The following is a 20,114-nucleotide window of genomic DNA, read 5'->3' on the forward strand; positions in this document are numbered from 1 at the left end:
ACAGATGAGGTAGTTGAGGAAGTTAAAGAACTTCCCCAAGTTGACAGAGCAGGTAACTTCCCAGGCAGTGGCTCCCAGGGGCATCTGCTTACCTTGAGGGGCCCCGCTCTTCCCCGCTCTGGGTATCCCTCCATCCAGGGTGCCACAGCTAGTGGGGGGGGGGCGCAGCTGGGACTGGCCCCAGAGCTCAGGACTGCCGGTACTGTTGGTCTCTACTGCCCCCGACACCTGTCTAGTCTGTGAGCAGTCTCCAGCTCCTGCTCACGAGTTACACAAGTGCAACTTGAAATTATAAAGAAATGCTCTCTGGGGAGTTCCAGTGCTTGCCATTAATTTGCACTCTGACAAAATGGAGGAGGCTTTGGCACTGAAGTCTCCTGGTTAGGACCTAGGAAACCCCAGCTACAAAGCCAATGGACTTAACCGAGGCACTCATAGGTCAGTTTTAAGTAGAATTTGAACTTTCAACCCTGGCTTCAGAACTGTCCCTGCTATAGCCCAGCAGTGCCTACCGCAGGGGGTGATGCAATCTCCTCCTTGGTCTGCCGTAGAACTTCATTGTGGATGGTCACAGAGTCTAGGGCCCAGCCTTTGTGGGCGCGGGTCACTTCTTGCCTCATTGCTGTGAGGAAGCCTTAAAAAAAAATAAAAAAGATGATTCTGATGGCTTGTTGCAGTCTACTTGAGAAACAATAAGGGGGCAGGGCCAAGTGTTAGTTGTTTACCAATCTCCCAATTTCTGCCCACCCAGGAGGAGTTGAGATTGATCCTCAAGGACACATTTCTTTCTGTGTTTTGTTTCTGTAGGGACCTTCAATGAACTAAGTACTCTTTGCTGGTTGACAGCAGGAAAGTAGCACCCTTTCTGCCTCAGACAAAACCTTGGTTTGAAACTCTCTCCTGGGTTTCAACTATGCAAGTGTCTAAAAATTGTAATCCACGTCTAGATCATAGTCTCTATTTGAAAACACACTATTTAGGAACAAGACTGGAATGGTAAATATTCTGAGATCAGCATTCCAATGAAAAGTTGAATCAAACCATTATCAAGCTTCTATTTGCTATCATGCAACAATTTCATTTTGTCTAAGGAAACAAGGCATAATGCCAAAATGGAAAACCCAACTTTTAATTTGATCAAACAAAGCAATCATAGCGGAAAGGAAAGCTATGTGTTTTAATGTGCATAATACAGTTATTTTAAGGCAATACATGGTTTCACATATTGTGGTCTTTCTTTACATTTAATATTTGCAAACCATGCTGTTCAATTCAATAAGAGAAGTCTTGGAGAGTAGCAGTTATGTTAAAAACTCTACCCTAAACTTCAAATGGACTTCAAAACCTTAGGAAGATTTATCTGTGACCTCTATATTATATTTGGCTCCCGTGCTAATAGTGAAAATCATGAGGCTCTTTACTCATAATCATGAGTAAATTTTTTGGAGTATGTATGCCCCCACTACTCCCAGTGAGATCTGAGAACTATTATGCACAAAGCAGCATGTAAGTGAGAATATTTTATTAAGTTTGAGAATAGAGGGAAAAGAAAAAGTTGCATAATAAAGCAGTGTACTGAGTTACTATCCCTTAAAACTGGAAAGAAAGAACAGTCCTCTAGTCTGGCTTAATGAGGGAATCAAGTTCTTCTGGTTCCCAAGTCCCTTCCTGGTTATTAAATTAGATAGCTGGGGAGGCACACATTAATTAATTAATTAATTAATTCTTTGTTAAAACTCTCAGGAGTGGCCACTGTTTACCAGGCACTGCTCTAGATGGGATGACCACAAAGATGAAAATGGCCATTCATGGATCCTACTTGAGGAGCTCAGTCTAGAAGAAATATGGAGTAAGGCAGGATATATAATACAATGTTGTTATGAGCAGAGGTGTGGACAAAATAAACCACTCAGGAAGACAGCACAAGGAAGGCTGGATCAAGATGATAAAGTTGAAGGTGACTCTTGCAAGATACACAGGAGTTTGCCAGGTGGGACAATTCTAGTTAGAGGAACAGCATGTGCAAAAACAAGGAGGCAAAAGGTGAGGCAATGTTAGCAGATAAGGTTGAGGCAGGAATTTTTAGGGTCAGGGTTTAGACTTGATTTGGTGGCTAGTGGGAAGCCACTGAATAATTAGAGTAGGCAAATGATTTGGTTATATTTGCATCATATAAAGTGTACTCAAAGTGCTCTCTAAAGCAGGATTTGGGTGCTAAAGAAGAGCCTTTGCATTAATCCAAAAGGTCAATCTACCAGAGTAGCTGATTGTAGGGCTTTTCGAGTAGCTGATTGTAGGGCATTTATAGGTGATTCTTAAAAAGCTATAGTTTCACAAAACTGAGAGTGCCTGATAGTAAAGGAAGATTTTATGATACCAAAAGCTAACTACAGGGGCCAAGAAATAGTACAAGTTTGCCTGGAAGCAACTACTGGTCAACGTCAATCTGTGGAGTCACTTGAAGTGATCTGATCAGCATGTGATTATGTTGACTTCAATGTCAAATACTGGAGATTCATACTCTAGTAGTAATACAAACATTTTATGTTTTTGCCTGTCAGTGGTGTTTGACTGCAAGGGGAGGGAGGTCATCAAGAAGATGTGACCACCAGTTCACCTGTGAGCTGCACCCAGGCAATCAGACACTCTTCACTCCCTCTCCTGTCCTTGGAACCTGGAGCCTTCTGCTTTCCCCACTCCCAGAAGTTGTTCAAGAACATAGCCTGGAGATAGTGACATGATTTTTGAGACCATCTGGATGGTGTACATGACTGAATCCTGTGAGGGCCTCTATATAAACCTTTACATTTGGTGGGTGGGTGTGAGGAAGATCTACTCCTCTTGCGGCCACTGAGACAAGCCTTTTGCGTAAATTCACTTGCTTGTTAAACCTGCCACCTACCAACCTGGAGTGGCCTGCCTCTTTTTGGGTCTCCCTCTGCCCTCTACAGAAGGGGGTCAGTTTCAGATTTCATCAGGGAAGCTTCCAAGAAGGTTACAGACCAATAATTGGTGAGCTAGCCAGCAGACCAAAGAAATCAGCCTTGGGAAAGAGGCATCTGAGGGAAACATCCTGAGTTGACCATGACCTCTCTGTGGGGAGGGGTGGCCTGTATGTCAGATGCTTGTGGACCACCATAGGAGTGCAGGGGCACCAGGAAAATGCTGGCTGCTTTAAACTGCTTCTTTGAGAAACTGTGCACACTGCACTGTGGCAAAGAGAATGCTCAGCAAAGTGAGGGAGGGGGATGTTGTGGGTCATTGACTACGAAATGGACAAAACACCCTGCCATCTGACCCCTAGTACAAAGGAATGCAATAGCACAGCAATGGCAACCCCAGCCAGCGGGGCAGCCCCCAGCTCAGAAAACATTCATGATGAGAGCGTATACTCCAATTGAGCTTATTAATATTAATACAGCTGCCAAGTTCTAGCAAAAGGCCAAGAAAAGTATCCAAGCATGGTTAGTGGAGCTATGGGATACAAGACATCATGACATTCTTCTGACTGGGCAGGTGGCAGAAAATACAAGTGGCATCACCACACACCCATTCCTCCAGCAGTGCCAGCATGGTGCTCGGTGGGGAAGGCTGGTTCAAGGCACACATTCCCATCTAGATTGGACTGTTCTAACCTGCATGGAGGCTTGGCCCAATGAAGGCGATTTCTCTGGGAAGATGGAGCCCTGGAAATCTACAGAGGAGGTACAAAAAATTTTTAGGGAGTTGGGAATGACATAGGCCATCTACACTCCTGTCTTTGAAGGGCATGATCAGGGCCACATTCACTGCAGTAATGAAAGTCCAGATACTCAAGCCTGTCTTGGTATAGGCTGTATCAGGCTGTCCTGGTACAGATACTCTAGCCTGTCCTCTACCCACATCTGGTACAGGATGCTGATATCCATGCTAAGTCTAGTTGTGGGGCAAGATATTTATGGTGTTGGGCAATTCATTGCTGATCTGGGGGAAACTGACAGATCCTAGGAACCGGCAGGGGCTGTGGGATAGACCTGAGACAGAGAAGGAACTCAGAAAGTCAAAAGGCTATCCCAATCATCTATAAATGGTCCAGTAATAATAGCCCAGAAGCAAACGTGTTTGGCTTCATTGCTACAAGGACCCCACCTGAGCAGACAGACCAACAGCCTGTGGAAACTATGGAAAAGCCTTGAAATTTGACCAATAATTTTGACTTGCCCCATCTTCACCTACCATGTCTGATGCCCTGCCCACTCCAACAGAGGGAGGCCTCAGGAATGCGGTCTTACTCAGTGTGGGTGCCTCCTTATGCCCAGGGTATTGTTGGATGCAGTCCAAGAGTGCGTCCGTTGACACCACTGGAGGTGATGGGAGGACTCATGTTGAGTTCACTACTCACCAGTCCTCCAGAAATAAAATTGACAGTTCTGGTGGATACTGGAGCTGAATGTACTCTAACACATGGTAACCCTCGAAGTTTCCTGGCCCCCTCAGTGTCATCAATGATTATGAAAGGCAAACAGTTATGGTCAGGAAGGTCCTTTTGACCCGGCAAATCGAGCATTCTGCCCCCAAAAATGTGAGGCTGTTTTTCTCTCCAATACCAGAAAACATATTAGACACTGATATCCTACAAGGTCAAACTCTGCAAACCCCTATTGGTGAATTCTGCTTCCAGGTTACAGTAATCAAAGCAGTGTTGATGGAAAATGCCAACTGGGAACCAGTAAGTCTGCCAGCCCTGGAAGAGTGGTAGCTGTCAAACAGTATACATTGCTGGGGATGCATAAGGAGATAAGAGAAACTGTCCAAGAACTGCCCTGAGTGGATATTGCATGCCCTGCCCATATGCCATCAACAGTATGTCTGATAAAAAAGCTAGATGGCTTGTGGCGGATGATGGTGGACCTCTCCAAAATTGCATAAGATTGTGTCCCCCTATTCAATATGTGACTGTACCCAACACTGCCACCATCTTAGATACCTTGGTCATGGTCTTAGGAGTTTATTATGTTACGCTGGACTTAGCAAATGCTTTTTTCAGTATACCCCTGACTTCTGGGTCACAGGATCAAATTTGCCTCCCATGGACTTTTGAAGCACTTCCTTGAGGTCACCCTCACAGCCCCACCGTATGTCATGGCATGGTAATCCACGACCTGTCCCTGGTTCTCCTTCCCCACATCAGTAAAATGGTCCCATTACACTGACAATAGAATGTTAACATGTGAAGACTTGCCTCTATGGCAGGAAATGCTGCAGGCTTTGCTGGAACATCTGGGAGAGAAGATGAGTAGTGAACCCACAGAAAATTAAAGGCCCAGGTGCTGCTATAAGGTTTTGGGAGTCAGTTGGTGGGGTAAGTGGCATGTTGTCCCAGAAGCTATGATTGGAAAATTGATTATATTGGCTCCTCCCTCTGAATGAGGGATGTAAAAAATATGCCTTTGTTTGTGTAGATGCTACATCTGGTCTAACCCAAGCTTTCCTCTGGCACTATGCAAAGCAGACTACCACCATTAGGGGACTAGAGGAGCTGAGTAGCATGTATGGATACCCTCATTGACTAAGACAGCGATCAGAGGTACATTCCAAAGATCACAATGTGCAAGACTAGGCAAAGGCACATGACATTGCATGGCAGCTCCATTTCCCCTATAACCCGTGAGCAGCCAGGGTGTGTGTGGGGGGCAGGTAGAAAGGAAAACTGGAATATTAAAGCATCAGATTAAGTTAGTAATAGGTAAAACCACCTTGGCCCACTGAGCTACAGAATTCTCAGGCTTTCATACATTTGGATTATCCATCAGTAGGGCCTGTTCCCCATATGCCAGACTGGGGACCCCTGCCAAGGTCTCCAATCCCATAAAGGCATGGCAGTTGCAGGGAACAGCCATTGCCCCAGCTCTCACTGTGGATCAACGTGCTATGCTGCTGACAACACCAAGCTGCACCACACCTGGGACAGGAGTTACCTAATGGAAATTGCAATGGGATGTCCTGCTGGTATGGGTGTTAATTAGCACCCCTGTGTGAGGGAGAACTACTCAATCTTCACTGGGATCCCACTGTCCTGCTGCAAGTCAGATCTGTTGAAATGCACTATGCCTGAAATGGTATTGCACCACTGAAGGAGGGGAAAAGGTGGGAGTCCTGGTCAGGCTTAACCCACTCCCAGTCCATCTCATGCCTGACGGGGCTACCTCCCTCAGCCAACATGGACGGTATGTATGCACAACCAGCTCACGTTCTTAAAACTGCCAATTTCCCTCTCCTCAAGGCCAGGTGGGTGTGCTGTTTTCAGTTGGTATGATCATTTGGGTGCAGTCTTTGTCTCTCCATTGGCCTGGAGGACGTTATAGCATACACAGAAGCCCTTGCTAAATTCATTCAGCAAGTCTTGAATGATAGCCAACAGAGCCTGTCCTTAACAAACACTGAAACATCTCTAATGAGAAAAACTGTCTTCCAAAATAGGATGGCCTTGGACATTGTTATTGCCTCGTAAGGAGGCACCTCTGCCATTATCCAAATAGAATGTTATGTGTTCATTCCTGATGTGTTTGCCAACGTATCATCTTTATTAGATCACATGAGGACACCAGCGGATGGTCTAAGTAATCCAACTCCCAGTCCACAGGACTTAATAAATCAGTAGTTGGAACCATGGAGCTCTTGGTGGAGAAAGTTCTGACTAATTTTGGGATCACTGTTTTGATCTGTGTTTTCTCTTGCATGTGTCCATACTGTTGCTGTGGTATCTGCCTGCCGTGCAGCCAGGTAGCTGCCAAAAGAGCAACCTCTCTGCTAGTGAAACCCCTTGCTGATGGCTCAGGTCCCACTGCAGAAGAGGGAAGCCCGTGAGATTATTAACAGCTGATCACAGAGTGTTGGGGGAGGTCATCAAGAGGACATGGCCACTGCCTGACCCGTGAGCTTTACCTGGGCAACTGGAGGCTCATCATCTCCTCTCTTGTCCTTACAATGTGTGTTCCACTTGCCTTTCCTGCTCCCAGAAGCTGCCTGAGGGATGTAGCCTTGAGATAGTGATGCATTGTTGAGGCCATCTGGTTGGTATACATGACTGGACAGTTAAGTCCTCTATGTAAACTTTTAACATTTGACAGGTGGGTACAGAGATCTATTCGGCTTATGGCCACCCAAGATAAGCCTCTTATGTAAGTGCCTTTACTTATAAAACCTGCCACCTACCAATCCAGAGTGGCCTGCCTCTTCCTTCAGTCTCTCTCTGTCTACCACATATTGGGGGCTGGTTTCAGGTTACACCCAGGAAGTTGTCAACCAACAATGACCACAATGATAATATCCAGTTCTTTCTTGGAAGTCCCTCCACAAATGTCATTTTCATCACTCAACACTAAACATGCCTCCATGTAGCATATTAGACACTGTGTAACCAGAGTAGTTAGAATTCAATCGACCCTATTTTGTGATATTTTAAAAGTCATCCCTGATCTATGAATCTGCAAGGCCATAATGCACAAGACATGAATCTTGTTCTTAACCACCCATCTGTACAAATTGAATAATTGAATTTTTCTCTAACACTTTAAATTCTGTCTAAGTTGCATATTTAACCTCTCTCCATATGGCATTCAGGACAATGACTAGGTGCCCGATGATGGATGAGTAGGATTCTCTCTCATGTAACACACACCTGCTTTGAAGACGTCAGCCATTGTCAGAAAGCTCTGAAAACCTCTAGTGCCGTTAGGGAAAGAGTATCTCCTATCTTCTCCCTACTGGGGGATGTGCATGATGTTGTCTAGTTTATTTCAACAGTACGCCTCCTGATGTTTAGGTAGCAGTCTTAGTATATTGGTAGGTGGAATCTAGAACACAGATTATCTTGAGCTGCTAAGAAAGGGAAATGTGAAATAAATGTATTTGAGGCCTTGAGAGCGGAGGGTAGGGAACTGTTCCCATGCCCCATTCCCACCCAGAGAACGTGGAGAAGATACACAGTTTTTCAAGTCTTGATAGTTTTGTTTTGGCTTCCTGAATAAAAAGACATGATCTTGTGGAATTCAAACTGTAGTAAATCCACTGAACTGCTCATTATTGAATTTAAAAAAATGAATGACCATCTTTCTTGTAGACTAATATCAAGGCTAATGGAATCAAAATCTGTGTTTTCTGAAGCCTGTATAATTTTAAAAGACTATTGATACATTTTTCTTTATAAAAACTTGAAAAGCAGTACTTTTGTCTTGGCACCAATTTAGTTTTAATAATTCTTAAACCAAATTTCAATCATCAGTGGGGGAAAAGTGATTCATGCATTCATATGCTTGACTCTGAAGTGAGAAACAAAAAGTTGGAGGAAAGTCTTCACTAATAATAACCTTCTGTTCTTCATGAGATTTAACCACCCACATGGAAATGGGTGATTTGACTATTCAAACATCTGAGTTGCATGTGGTCTAAAAGAGATTTTTTTTTTTTTAATTTTCCCCCTTCAAACTCATACAACACAATGGAATCTTAAAACACTTGTCACGTTTGTTCTTTAAAATTTCACTATTAAGCTGGGGTTATGCTTGAAAAATCACATCTAAAATAACACTTGTTATGTCTTAATTCCTATAATAGTAGTAACCCAACATTTCAGCAAACTAATTACTGTTGTTTGACTTGTGCAGTCAGTCGGCTTAAAGAAAGCTGTAGAGTTCTTTAAATATCATTTCAAACAAGGACTAAGAAAAGCCAAAAAAATATATATATATAACTAATAAGGAAGGTTGCTTGTCTCAATTTGATCTGAGGAGGTTGGTATTCTGTAATGATGGTCCTATCAGCAATTTTTTTTCTTTAATAAATGAACCAATCCTTATGTAATGGGCCTTTGGTTGGGCAGTATTTCCTGTCTTATTAGTTACCAAGCTTCCCAGTAGCATCTCCAAAGATGAGGAGAAATGATGTTCCTGCCACAAGTGTATGACAGGCAGTTTTTCCCCCAAATGAGAAGCAAATGGAGTTCATTAGTAAGTTAAATAAAGGTCACAAATCATTAAACAAAGATGGGGTTGATCCACCCAATTGAATAAAAAGGTACCAGGCACCTTTCCTGATGCTTTGCCAGATGATGTAAGGTGGGGATCTTAAACTTGGCTAAAAATTAGAAATATCTGGGAAGCCTTTAAAACTCCTGATTCCCAGGTCACAACCTAGATCAATAGAATCAGAATCTAGAGGTGGGACCCCAGCATTAGCATTGTTTCAAGGCAGGGCTTCTCAAACTTCCATGGTCATAGGTATCAGAAGGGAAGGAACTCTTATTAAAATGCAAGTTATGATTCAGTAGGTAGGTCAAGGGTGGGGGCCTGAGATTCTCCATTTCTATCAAGCTCCCAGGTCACACTGATGCTGTTGGCTAGTGGGCCACATACTGGGTAGCAAGTCTAAAGCCTAGTTTCTTCACACATTAGAATGACCAAGGGAGCTTTTAAGAAAACTAATTGTACAGACTCTAGAGGCTTCATCACCAGAGGTTCTGATAAAATTGGTCTGGAGCCCCAGGCATTGCTATATATTAAAAGTTTCCCAGATGATTCAATTGTCGAGGTAGGACTGAGAACCACTGTTCTGTAAAAAGATCTGCACAGCAGGCTATTGACAGGTCACTGATCCACATTTGTTTTAAGAACAAATTTGACAAGTAGGAGCAGAAATGCCGCACAGTACAAGCAAAATATTAGGAAGGCTGTTAGAAGTACGAGTGGACTCCTTCCACAGCCCCATGGCCCCCTGAGACATATATATTTTCTCTGTGATGCTGTTAATCCAGGATACAGTTGGCTCCAACAGAACCTAAGTACATGTGGGAAAACTGGGGCTACTTCTGGTGTCTGCTTAATCCACCATGTCCCATGTGCCAAAATATTAATGACCTGAACTACTCTATCTTCTCTATGTTCTACTTTATGCTTTCTTTTCCTTGCCCCACCAAACCTTTCCATTGTTCCCTCTGGAGTGGGTCTATGGTTAATCAACTCTCCCATTTTTCCACCTCTTCACAGGGACATTCCCTTCATCATCTTCCTCTTACTGGAGCCTTCCTCAACCCTAAAGACACAGTACTTTCTCCATCCTTTATGAGAATCTCTGCAGCTCTGCCAAGCACACCCTTTGGCCACATGCTCCTCTCTACCAAATATGACCTGCCCTGTTCCCTGAGCATCCTCCATCACCTGGGCCTCTTTGGCCTCCGTTCAGGATCTTGACCTCTTCGTTCCCTGACCTCACCATTTCTGAAGACCTGAACTCCACCTTTCCTTCAGTTCTTTCCTATGTAGTCTAGATCCATTCTTTTCATCACTTGCCCAGAAAAACTCCAATCCTAGATGAATCCAAATGTCCCCCTTCTTACACCTGTTTCAGGCTGCTGAATTATAGTCAGGCCATTACACAGTTGCCACTAGCCTTGATGGGATTCTCAAAGCCACCCAGCAATCTTTCCTTGTGCCTCTCAGGAGCCCACTTTCTTAAACATCTGCCATTCTCCTAAAATATCCTCTGACACCTTCTTGCTCCCGAGATCACTTTGCCTCTTTCTTCAAGGAGAAAATAGAAGGTGTCAGGTGGGAAACCCCTTAACTTCTTACCATCAAACTGACAAACTCAATTGTATCTATATTCGTTCATCCCTTATTACTCTTACAATAATGGGTATGGTGTCCCTCCACACCCATATGCTTGGAGTGCATCCCTCCACTTGGGAGCCATCCCCTCTTTGCTTCTCTTATCCCTCTCTGTTATCTTTGCCATCTCTATCTATCTCTATCTCTATCTCTATCTCTATCTCTATCTATCTCTATCTATCTCTATCATCTATCTCTATCTCTCCTGGCTTCTTCCCATCTGTATGTGAATAGATTAAAGCCTCTCCTATCATTAGAAGAAGAAAAAAGGAAATAATTTCTTCTTACAACTACTCCTCCAACATGCTTCTTCTCTTCAAGGCCAAATTTCTTGAGATAATTATCCTTCTTGTCTATACTTTGTTTCCCCATTTCCTATTGTCTCACTCACTCACATTGAAGTCTGACTCCTTCCTTCCACCTTCACTCCACTGACGCTTCCATTGCCAACAGTGTCCTTGTTGATAAAGCCATCTGACCACTTTTAGACCTATCTTACTTGACCTCTGGCAGCATCTGTCACTACTTCCTACTTTCCTCTCTTGTCTAACACGACACTAGGATTTCTGGGTTTCCCTCTTCCAAGCTGTTTGGATGTGAGAGGACCATTCACAAGAGTTGGGTGATCTGGAGGATGGTGATACACAGCAAATATAGCAGAATCTTGATAAGGATGGTTTAGAAGGAAGATGACCAAATGATAGAACTGGTGAGGTTCACAAGAGGATGGAATATTCTACATTGGCAGGTAGAAGTGAAGAGTCAGAATCTTAAACCAGGACTTTGGATGAGTCAGTCCTAAGTAGAGATAAGTAGTTGCATCTGTGAGAATGGCTAATGTCACCCATGTGGGTACCAGGATCAAGGGCAGAACTTGCTTGAGAAGAGCCTGAGTCTACAAAGTAGACTGAGAAGCAGTCCTAGGAGAGGCAGGAGGAGAACCAAAAAAGATAATGAATGAAAGCCAAGATGTGAAAGTTTCCAGAACTGGCATCCTAGTTTGGTTAAGGGGAATGAAGTTGGCAAGGAGGTCACTAGTTTTCATGGCCTTGCAGATAGCAATGTTGAGGTTGTCCAGATTACAAATTAGACAGTTGGTAAGGAAGATAACAATGTGCAGAAACTAGAATTAGAATTATAAGGGATGAGGTTGTGACTGAAGCCAGGTTCATCTAAGCCCCTCCCACATGAAAGCAAGGAAGATGGGTTGTTACTCAATCTGGAGGCATTTCTGAGATGTCCACAGTCCTCCTATCATTCTGTGGTTTGAGGACAGAGCAGGTAGGTGCTATCATTCAGGGTTTAGAACCCTGAGGTTCACCTGGCTTCCCTCAGATGTCAGCTCTGGTTCAGCAAACAGTAGCTATGAGGCATGTTTAGGATTGTTATGGGATTGGAAGAGATCTCCTAGTCCCTTCCAATCCTAAAATTCTATTAACCCCCCAAATGTCAGGCTTTTATAATGAGAGTGCTAGTTAATGATGTTGCCCTGAAGACAAATACATAGGCCAGAGGTTGTAGATGATTTTTACCGTAACAAAAGATAAAAGGACAAAAAGTAACCATCCCCTTGCTTCAGCAAAATTCTTGGAAAAATCTTGGTTTGTACTGGTGTGTAAGTTGTCATTGATATCTACTATGACATACTGACATGGCTTGTTGAGACACTGAGGAGAAAACAGAAAAACTAACGCAAGTTGGCATCCAATTGGCATCAAGCTCCAGACTGAGTTAAACATTTGGAGAATAAGGATACTGCATGGTTCAATCTACTATAGAGGTGTGAGGCCCAAAAAAGCACATTCAACCTCTGCACCAGCAGCACCTGTGAATCATACCTAATGCCAAATGGTAAAGCATAGCTATCAAATTACGAGGTTTTGCAAGGTGGTCTATACCCACTTGAAGTCAGGCTCATAATTCACAGTCCACACTTATGACACAGACACACACGCAAACTAGAATCAATCATGTGTACATAGTGCTATGGAAAGGTGTACCTGTGGGAACCAGAGGCCAAATAAATTCTTCAAGAACCCTGAGAAGACAATCTTAAACAATATGTGAACATGTGTATCAATGACTGATGGGAAAATCCAGTGGAGCACAAAGGTTTTCTTGGGAGGCTAATCCATGCACTGTCAAAAGCTGAGCCATTGAACAAATATTATAGGGTCATGGGTAGAGAAAGCTTGACCATTTTAATAATCAAACCTAATTGCCACATGGTTGAACTCATCAACTGCTACAAGAAATTATTGTGAAGGGGGCTGAAAATATTACTCCATGGTGATGGACTCAGCCTCTTCAAGTAAGACTGACAAAATACCAGGCCACCATGAGGCAAAGGAGCAATGCTATAAATAGCATTATCTTAGGCACAGACTGGAGTGCACACAAGTCCTGTCACATGTCATTGTGGCAGTGTGGACCTTGAAGTCACTTAGGCCTGAGGAACAATCATCAGAGGCATGATGGCAAACACATATCAGACAGTATTGGATGCCATATTACATTATAAGAATACAAAACAAATGGTCATATATGAAAATGTTTTTTCATATATTTTATAGCCTAGGTGATTTTGACGATACATCTCTGTGATGAAACTATGGCCTCATTGCAAACTGCATTGTGTTTTACTTAAACGTGTATTTTTTTTAATTAAAGAAACCCATTTGCTTAAATATCTTGTGCCAAAGAAAGAAGCTTCATCAAAGGGGACTAGGTTAAAAGATATAAAACCCACTGGGCAGCCTGGGTGGCTCAGCAGTTTAGTTCCGCCTTCAGCCCAGGGGGTGATCCTGGAGACCTGGGATTGAGTCCTACATCAGGCTCCCTGCAGGGAGCCTGCTTCTCCCTCTGCCTGTGTCTCTGCCTCTCTCTCTCTCTTTCTGTGTCTCTCATGAATAAATAAAATCTTTTTTAAAAAAGATATAAAACCCAGGAGATATAGTCATGCTGAGAAATCAATTATTGATGTCAAATAATGACCAGAGATGCTTTCAACTGGAAAGCACTTTATCTGCTTACACACTGCCTGTGAACATGCATGAAGTTGCTGTAACCTTTATGTTTTCCAGATTTGGTCAGGTAGTATGGAACAGAAAGTTATTTGTCTCTTGTGTCAAAAGAAGGAAAAGGAAGCAGAAAAGTGATTAGCATGCAGAGAAAGTTGGCCTCCATTCTTCTAGGCTACAAATGGAAAGCAGTCATAGATAAGGATGTATGTCTGTATGCTTGTATGTAAAGGTAGCATGCTTGAATAAGTCCAGGGCTTTCCAAGACATGGAGAGCCATTAGCGAAAGAATCAAAGTTTAAGCTGAAAACAGAAATGAAGAAAAGAGAAAGGATTAGTATTATTAACAAATAAAGACAAGAAAACTGAAACGTATGTCTGTATTTGTATTTCTTTAAATGTTCTGGTTTGTAACTTTTCTTAACAAATAGTAACAATGAAAGATTAGTTCATATTAATACTTTGCTGTGTTAAGTCATATTTCTAATGGGAAAAAAAGCAATCATTGAAGTACAAGACTTAGCTTGTCTGCATCTGTGGAAAGCCAAGGATCAACCAACCCCTCTCTCTTGGTTTCCGAATTATCTAAAATGCACTCAATAACCTCACATCTTTTTAAAAAATCACTGATCTTTACCCCTCTCCTGAACTCCCAAGTCAGCCAACACACCTCTCTACCTGGATGTCCTACTAACACTAGCTGACAATTTTAGTAGGAAAGGAAGGGAGGAAGCTTTCCTCCCAACCTGTTCCTTTCCCAGTGCTCCCTGTCTTATACCAGGCCTTCAAACTCAACCATTGTCATTCTCTATTCTTTCAAAGATTCCCCCATTTAATCGCTCCATCAAATCTGTCTCTTCCTCTTCACCTGGTTGAGGTCCCAGGCTCTCTCCCTTGGACTTGGTAAGAGTCTCATTGCTCTGGACCTCCATAGTTTAGTCTATCCCCTACCTTCTCCTGGGATTATCTTCTGATTTCTGTGGACTTCTAATTGCCTTATGATGTGGCCTAACCTTCCCCAGAAGACTCTGAACTCAAACCTCACTGCCCCCCACCTATGCTCCCTCTTCCTGAGCTCTGGCCACACTGCTGTCCTTCTTTCCCCATGCTGTGTCTTTGCTCAGGTCTCTGGCTGGAATGCCCTTTTCTCAAGTCCCTGAAAATCCTATGCTGTGTTTCCTGTACAAAGCTCTTCGGGAGCCCTGCTTTGGCAGGATTCATCTCTCTGTACTACTGTGGCACTTAGTTCTCACCTGGATGGAGCACTTATCACATTATGTTAACGTTGCTGATGGGCCTGTCTTACCAATCAGATTATGAGCTACTTTAGGGGATGAATTGGGTCTCAAATCTCTCTCTATTGAAAGCACCTAGCAGAGGGGCAGGCAAATGGAAGATGGTTAGACAATTCTAATTAAGTTAAGTGTTATTTCTTCAGTCCCTCAAGCCAGGAATTACCTGGTGACAACTCACTCAAATTGAGGGCTGGTAAGGAGGAAAGAGAGACTTGTAAGTAGATTCACAAAGTCTGAGAACCATAATAGAAGTGTTTCCTCCCTAAATTCAATGGAAGTTCTGGGAGAAAAATAGATAAGTGAAATCTGGGAACTGTCCTTTATAAATCTAAAGCCTATTGAAGTAATAGTATCTATGTATAGTTTTGTAAGATAATATACAGAGAACAATTACAGATATATCATTTTAAAAGATTATTTATACAAAGAAAACTGCAAAAATTTTAAGTGTCTATACACTTACTTGATGAATTTTCACCAAGAGAAGAGCCATGTAACTAACATCTAAATCAAGAAATGGAACATTCGTAGACCTTCAGGTCATGGATCTGTTTTGCCTGTTTTATATGGAATCATATGTTATACATACATCACATATAGATTAAGATGTATGCAGTAAAACACATTGTAATGTGTTCTGTTTCACTTCCTTCACTTAATATTATTTCATGAGATTCAACCATATTGTGTGATTGGCAATAATGCTTCCTAAATTTGTATGTGTGAATACTTCTTAGATTGTATTAATGCAGCCACAAATGAAAGAGGAGAAGTAACAGCCAGCACTACAGAAATACAAGCAAATGGAAGAGAATATTATGAAAAATTGTATGCCAACAAATTGGACAGCCTAGAAGAAATGGCTAAATTCCTAGAAACATATAAACTACCAAAACTGAAACAAGAAGAAATAAAAAATTTGAACAGACAGATAATCAGCAAAAAAACTGAGTCAGTAACCAAAAACACCTCCCAACAAATAAAAGTCCAGGACCAGATGGCTTCACAGGCAAATTCTACCAGACATTTAAAGAAGAGTAAATACCTGTTTTTCTCAAACTATACCAAAAAATACAAAAGAAAGGAAAACTTCCAGATTTATTATTTTAGGCCAGCATTACTCCAATACCAAAACCAGATAAAGACACCATGGAAAAAGAGAGCTATAGGCCAATATCTCTGATGAACATAGATGCAAAAAATCCTCAATAAAATACTAGCAAACCTAAGCCAACAATACGTTTAAAAAAAATCATTCACCACAATCAAGTGGGATTTATTTTGGGGTTACAAAAGTGATTCAATATTCACAAATCAATCAATATGATATATTCCATTAGTAAAAGAAAAGAATAATACGATCTTTTCAATAGATGCAGAAAAAGCATTTGACAAAGTACAACATCCATTCATGATAAAAACCCTCAACAAAGTACGTTTAGAGGGAACATATGTTAACATAATAAAGGCCATCTATGAAAAACCCACAGTTAATATCATCCTCATTTGGGGAAAACTGAGAGCTTTTCCTCTACAGTCAAAAATAAGACAGGGATGTCCGCTCTCACCACTTTTATTCAATATAGCACTGGAAGTCCTAGCCACAGCAGTCAGATAACAAAAAGAAATAAAAGCCATCCAAATCACCAAGGAAAAAGTCAAACTTTCACTATTTGCAGATGACATGATACTCATATAGAAAACCCTAAAGACTCCACTAAAAAACTGCTAGAACTCATGCATGAAGTCAGTAAAATTGTAAGATACAAAATCAACGTACAGAAACATGTTGCATTTCTATATACCAATAACAACACAGCAGAAAGAAAATAAGGAATCTATCCCATTTACAATTGCACCTAAAATAATAAGATACCTAGGAACAAACCTAACCAAAGAAGTGAAAGACTTGTACCCTGGAAACTATAAAACATTGATGAAAGAAATTGAAGGTGACACAAAAATTTGGAAAGACATTCCAGGATCATGGATTGGAAGAACAAATATTGTTAAAATATCTATGCTCCTCAAAGAAATCTACACATTTAATGCTACCCTTATAAAGATACTAGCAGCATTTTTCATAGAACTAGAAAAAACAATCCTAAAATTTGCATGGAACCACAAAAGACCCTAAATAGCCAAAACTATCTTGAAAAAGAAAAGCAAAGCTAGAGGCATCACAATTTCAGACTTCAAGTTATATTAAAAGCTGTAGTGATCAAGAGAGTATAGTACTGGTGCAAAAATAGGTACATAGATAAATAGATCAGAATAGGAAACCCAGAAATGAATCCACAATTATATGGTCATTTAATCTTCAATAAAGCAGGAAAGAATATTCAATGGTAAAAAGACCATCTCTTCAACAAATTGTATTGGGAAAACCTGGACAGCAACATACAAAGAATGAAACTGGACCACTTTCTTATACCATACACAAAAACACGTTCAAAATGGATTAAAGGCCCAAATATGAAACATGAGACCATAAAAATCCTAGAAGAGAACATAGCCAGTGACCTCTTTGACATTGGCCATAGCAACTTCTTTCTAGTTGTGTCTCCTGAGAAAGGGGAACAAAAGCAAAAATAAACTATTATAACTACATTAAAATAAAAAAGTTTTGTGGTCTGCAAAACTAAAAGTCAACCTAAAGAATGGGAGAAGATATTTGCAAATGACATATCTTATAAAGGTTTAGTATCCAAAATATAAAAATAATTTATAAAACTCAACACCCAAAAGATAAATAATCCAATTAAGAAATTGGTCAAAGATATGAATAGACATTTTTCTAAAGAAGACATACAGAGGCCAACAGCCACATGAAAAGATGCTCAGTGTCACTCATCATCAGGGACATACAAATCAAAACTATGCTAAGATGCCACCTCACATGCCACTTCAGATGCCACTTCAACAACACAGGAAACTACCAACGTTGGCAAAGATATGCTGAAAGGGGAACCCTCTTGCACTGTTGGTGGGAATGCAAACTGGTGCAGCCACTCTGGAAAACAGAAAGGAGGTTTCTCAGAAAGTTAAAAATAGAACTACTCTATGATCCTGCAATGGCACCACCACTCAAATAATACAAAAATACTAATTCAAAGGGATACATGTACCCCGATGTTTACAGCAGCATTATCTACAACAGCCAAAGTATGGAAACAGCCCAAATGTCCACCAATTGATGAATAGATAAAGAAGAGGTGTTATACACATACACACATGCGCACGCACACACACACACAACGGAATATTACTCAGCCATAAAAGAAATGAAATCTTACCATTTGTAATGACGTGGATGGAGCTAGTATTATTATGCTAAGTGAAATAGAGAAAGACAAATGCCATCTGATTCCATTCATATGTGGAATTTTAAAAAATATTTTACTTATTCATTCATGAGAGACAGAGAGAGAGGCAGAGACACAGGCAGAGGGAGAAGCAGGCTCCTCGCAGGGAACCCGATGCGAGACTTAATGCCTGCACCTGGGATCACTCCCTGAGCTGAGGGCAGATGCCCAACTGCTGAGTCACCCAGGTGCCCCCATATGTGGAATTTAAGAAAGAAAATGAACAAGCAAAGGGAAAAATACACACACACACACACACACACACACACACACAGAGAGAGAGAGAGAGAGAGAGAAAGAGAGAAAGGCAAACCAAGAAACATACTCTTAACTATAGAGAACAAACTGATGGCTACCAGAGGGAAGGTGGGTGAGGGAATGGATGAAATAAGTGATGGAAGTTAAGGAGTGCATTTGTTGTGATGAGTATTGGGGTGATGCATGGAAACGAATCACTATATTGTACATCTGAAACTAATATTACACTGTATGTTAACTAACAGGAATTTTAATAAAATCTTTAAAAGAAAGAATTACTTGAAGTAGAACTATTGTAGTAAAACAAGAAGTTGTCATGTTTCAGAACTTTATGAACTCTATGAACTCCACATTTTATAAATCTGAAACACTGACCATGGTAGTTTTTATGAGCTTACCAAATTGTATATAGTTTATTATTATGTCACTAGACATCTAGTCAGTAACCAAGTAAACATTTCTAGAGTGAAGGAAGAAATACAGCAGAATCACAAAGTACTTTTTCAGGGGGAAAAGAACTGAGGAGCGGGTGGGGACAGACTCTACACATTCACTCAATAAAACTTCCGCCACATGATCATTTTCGAAATCAGTCTAATTTTCTGAAATCTAGAAACAATTTCTGCATATTTTGATGCTTCATGTTTGTCATTTTCACGAAAATTTAAAACTAAGATAAGATACGAACAAAACTTTATTATTTCACATGTCCTAAACACAGGCTTGCTGAGGTAGATGAGAAGAACAATGAAAGGTTTGCCTCCGTTATTGTGCACGCAATGGTAGAACAAATTCCAGATTGAATTTGTAAACAAATACAGAAGGATCATCTGTAGTTTCCAACTTCTGAAAACATGTGTCCAGCACTTAGCAAGCTGTACCTCTATACTGTTGTATATAATATGTATTTATCACACAGTGCTACTACACAACTACCCTCATCCTCCAACACTGCCCGCTCTCCCATGAGCACATACCTTGAGGATTAAAGAAACCAGTCATCCAAAATACGTTGGGCCTCCCTTCAAATATCCAAGTAGAAAACTGAGCATTTCTCTCCAGAAGTTCAGTAAACCAGAAGCCCAGTGTGGATGAATCCCAGGACACTCTTTTCCAGATCTGAGGTATGCGAGCATCATACATGTTGTCCAGGGCATCTCTCAAATTCTGAAAAAGAGAAGTTAAAATATAAGAATGAGAAAAACCAACAAAAGAGGGAAATGATAAATGATATCACAGCTCACCTCACTCATAATGATTGTTCCTTCAATGGCCAATTTTAGGTCACTCAGGCTACTGCGAAGTATTGAGATGACTTTTTGCATTCTGTCAATTTCTTGTCTAAGAAATATGTTCATTGAATTAAGATGTCCCATCTTTATCAAACGAGCTTTCACCTTGAAAAAAATACAAGAAAGGAATTTTTAAAAATCATCTGTCACTTCTCTTCCAATGACCTCTCCTTTCTCTATTCTTTTTCTTCCTCTGGATATACCTCTACTAGCCCAAATGGATTCTAAAATATCTCTTGCA

The 20,114-nt window shown here is 41.2% G+C and overlaps 1 protein-coding gene across 2 annotated transcripts in view; it reads right to left on the minus strand.

Annotated features, from left to right (window-relative positions):
- The window catches only part of DNAH8 (dynein axonemal heavy chain 8), a 363,336-nt gene that overhangs the window by 2,814 nt on the left and 340,408 nt on the right, over positions 1 to 20,114 (minus strand). For both annotated transcript variants that reach the window (XM_077904163.1, XM_077904162.1), the window contains 3 exons: positions 19,826 to 19,978; positions 19,559 to 19,748; positions 513 to 634 (listed from right to left, as the gene is read on the minus strand). In XM_077904163.1, coding sequence (XP_077760289.1) covers positions 513 to 634; positions 19,559 to 19,748; positions 19,826 to 19,978 — 465 coding nt within the window. The remainder of the gene's footprint in view (positions 1 to 512; positions 635 to 19,558; positions 19,749 to 19,825; positions 19,979 to 20,114) is intronic.

This window comes from Canis aureus, chromosome 7 (genome assembly GCF_053574225.1).
Source record: "Canis aureus isolate CA01 chromosome 7, VMU_Caureus_v.1.0, whole genome shotgun sequence".
NCBI lineage: Eukaryota > Metazoa > Chordata > Mammalia > Carnivora > Canidae > Canis > Canis aureus.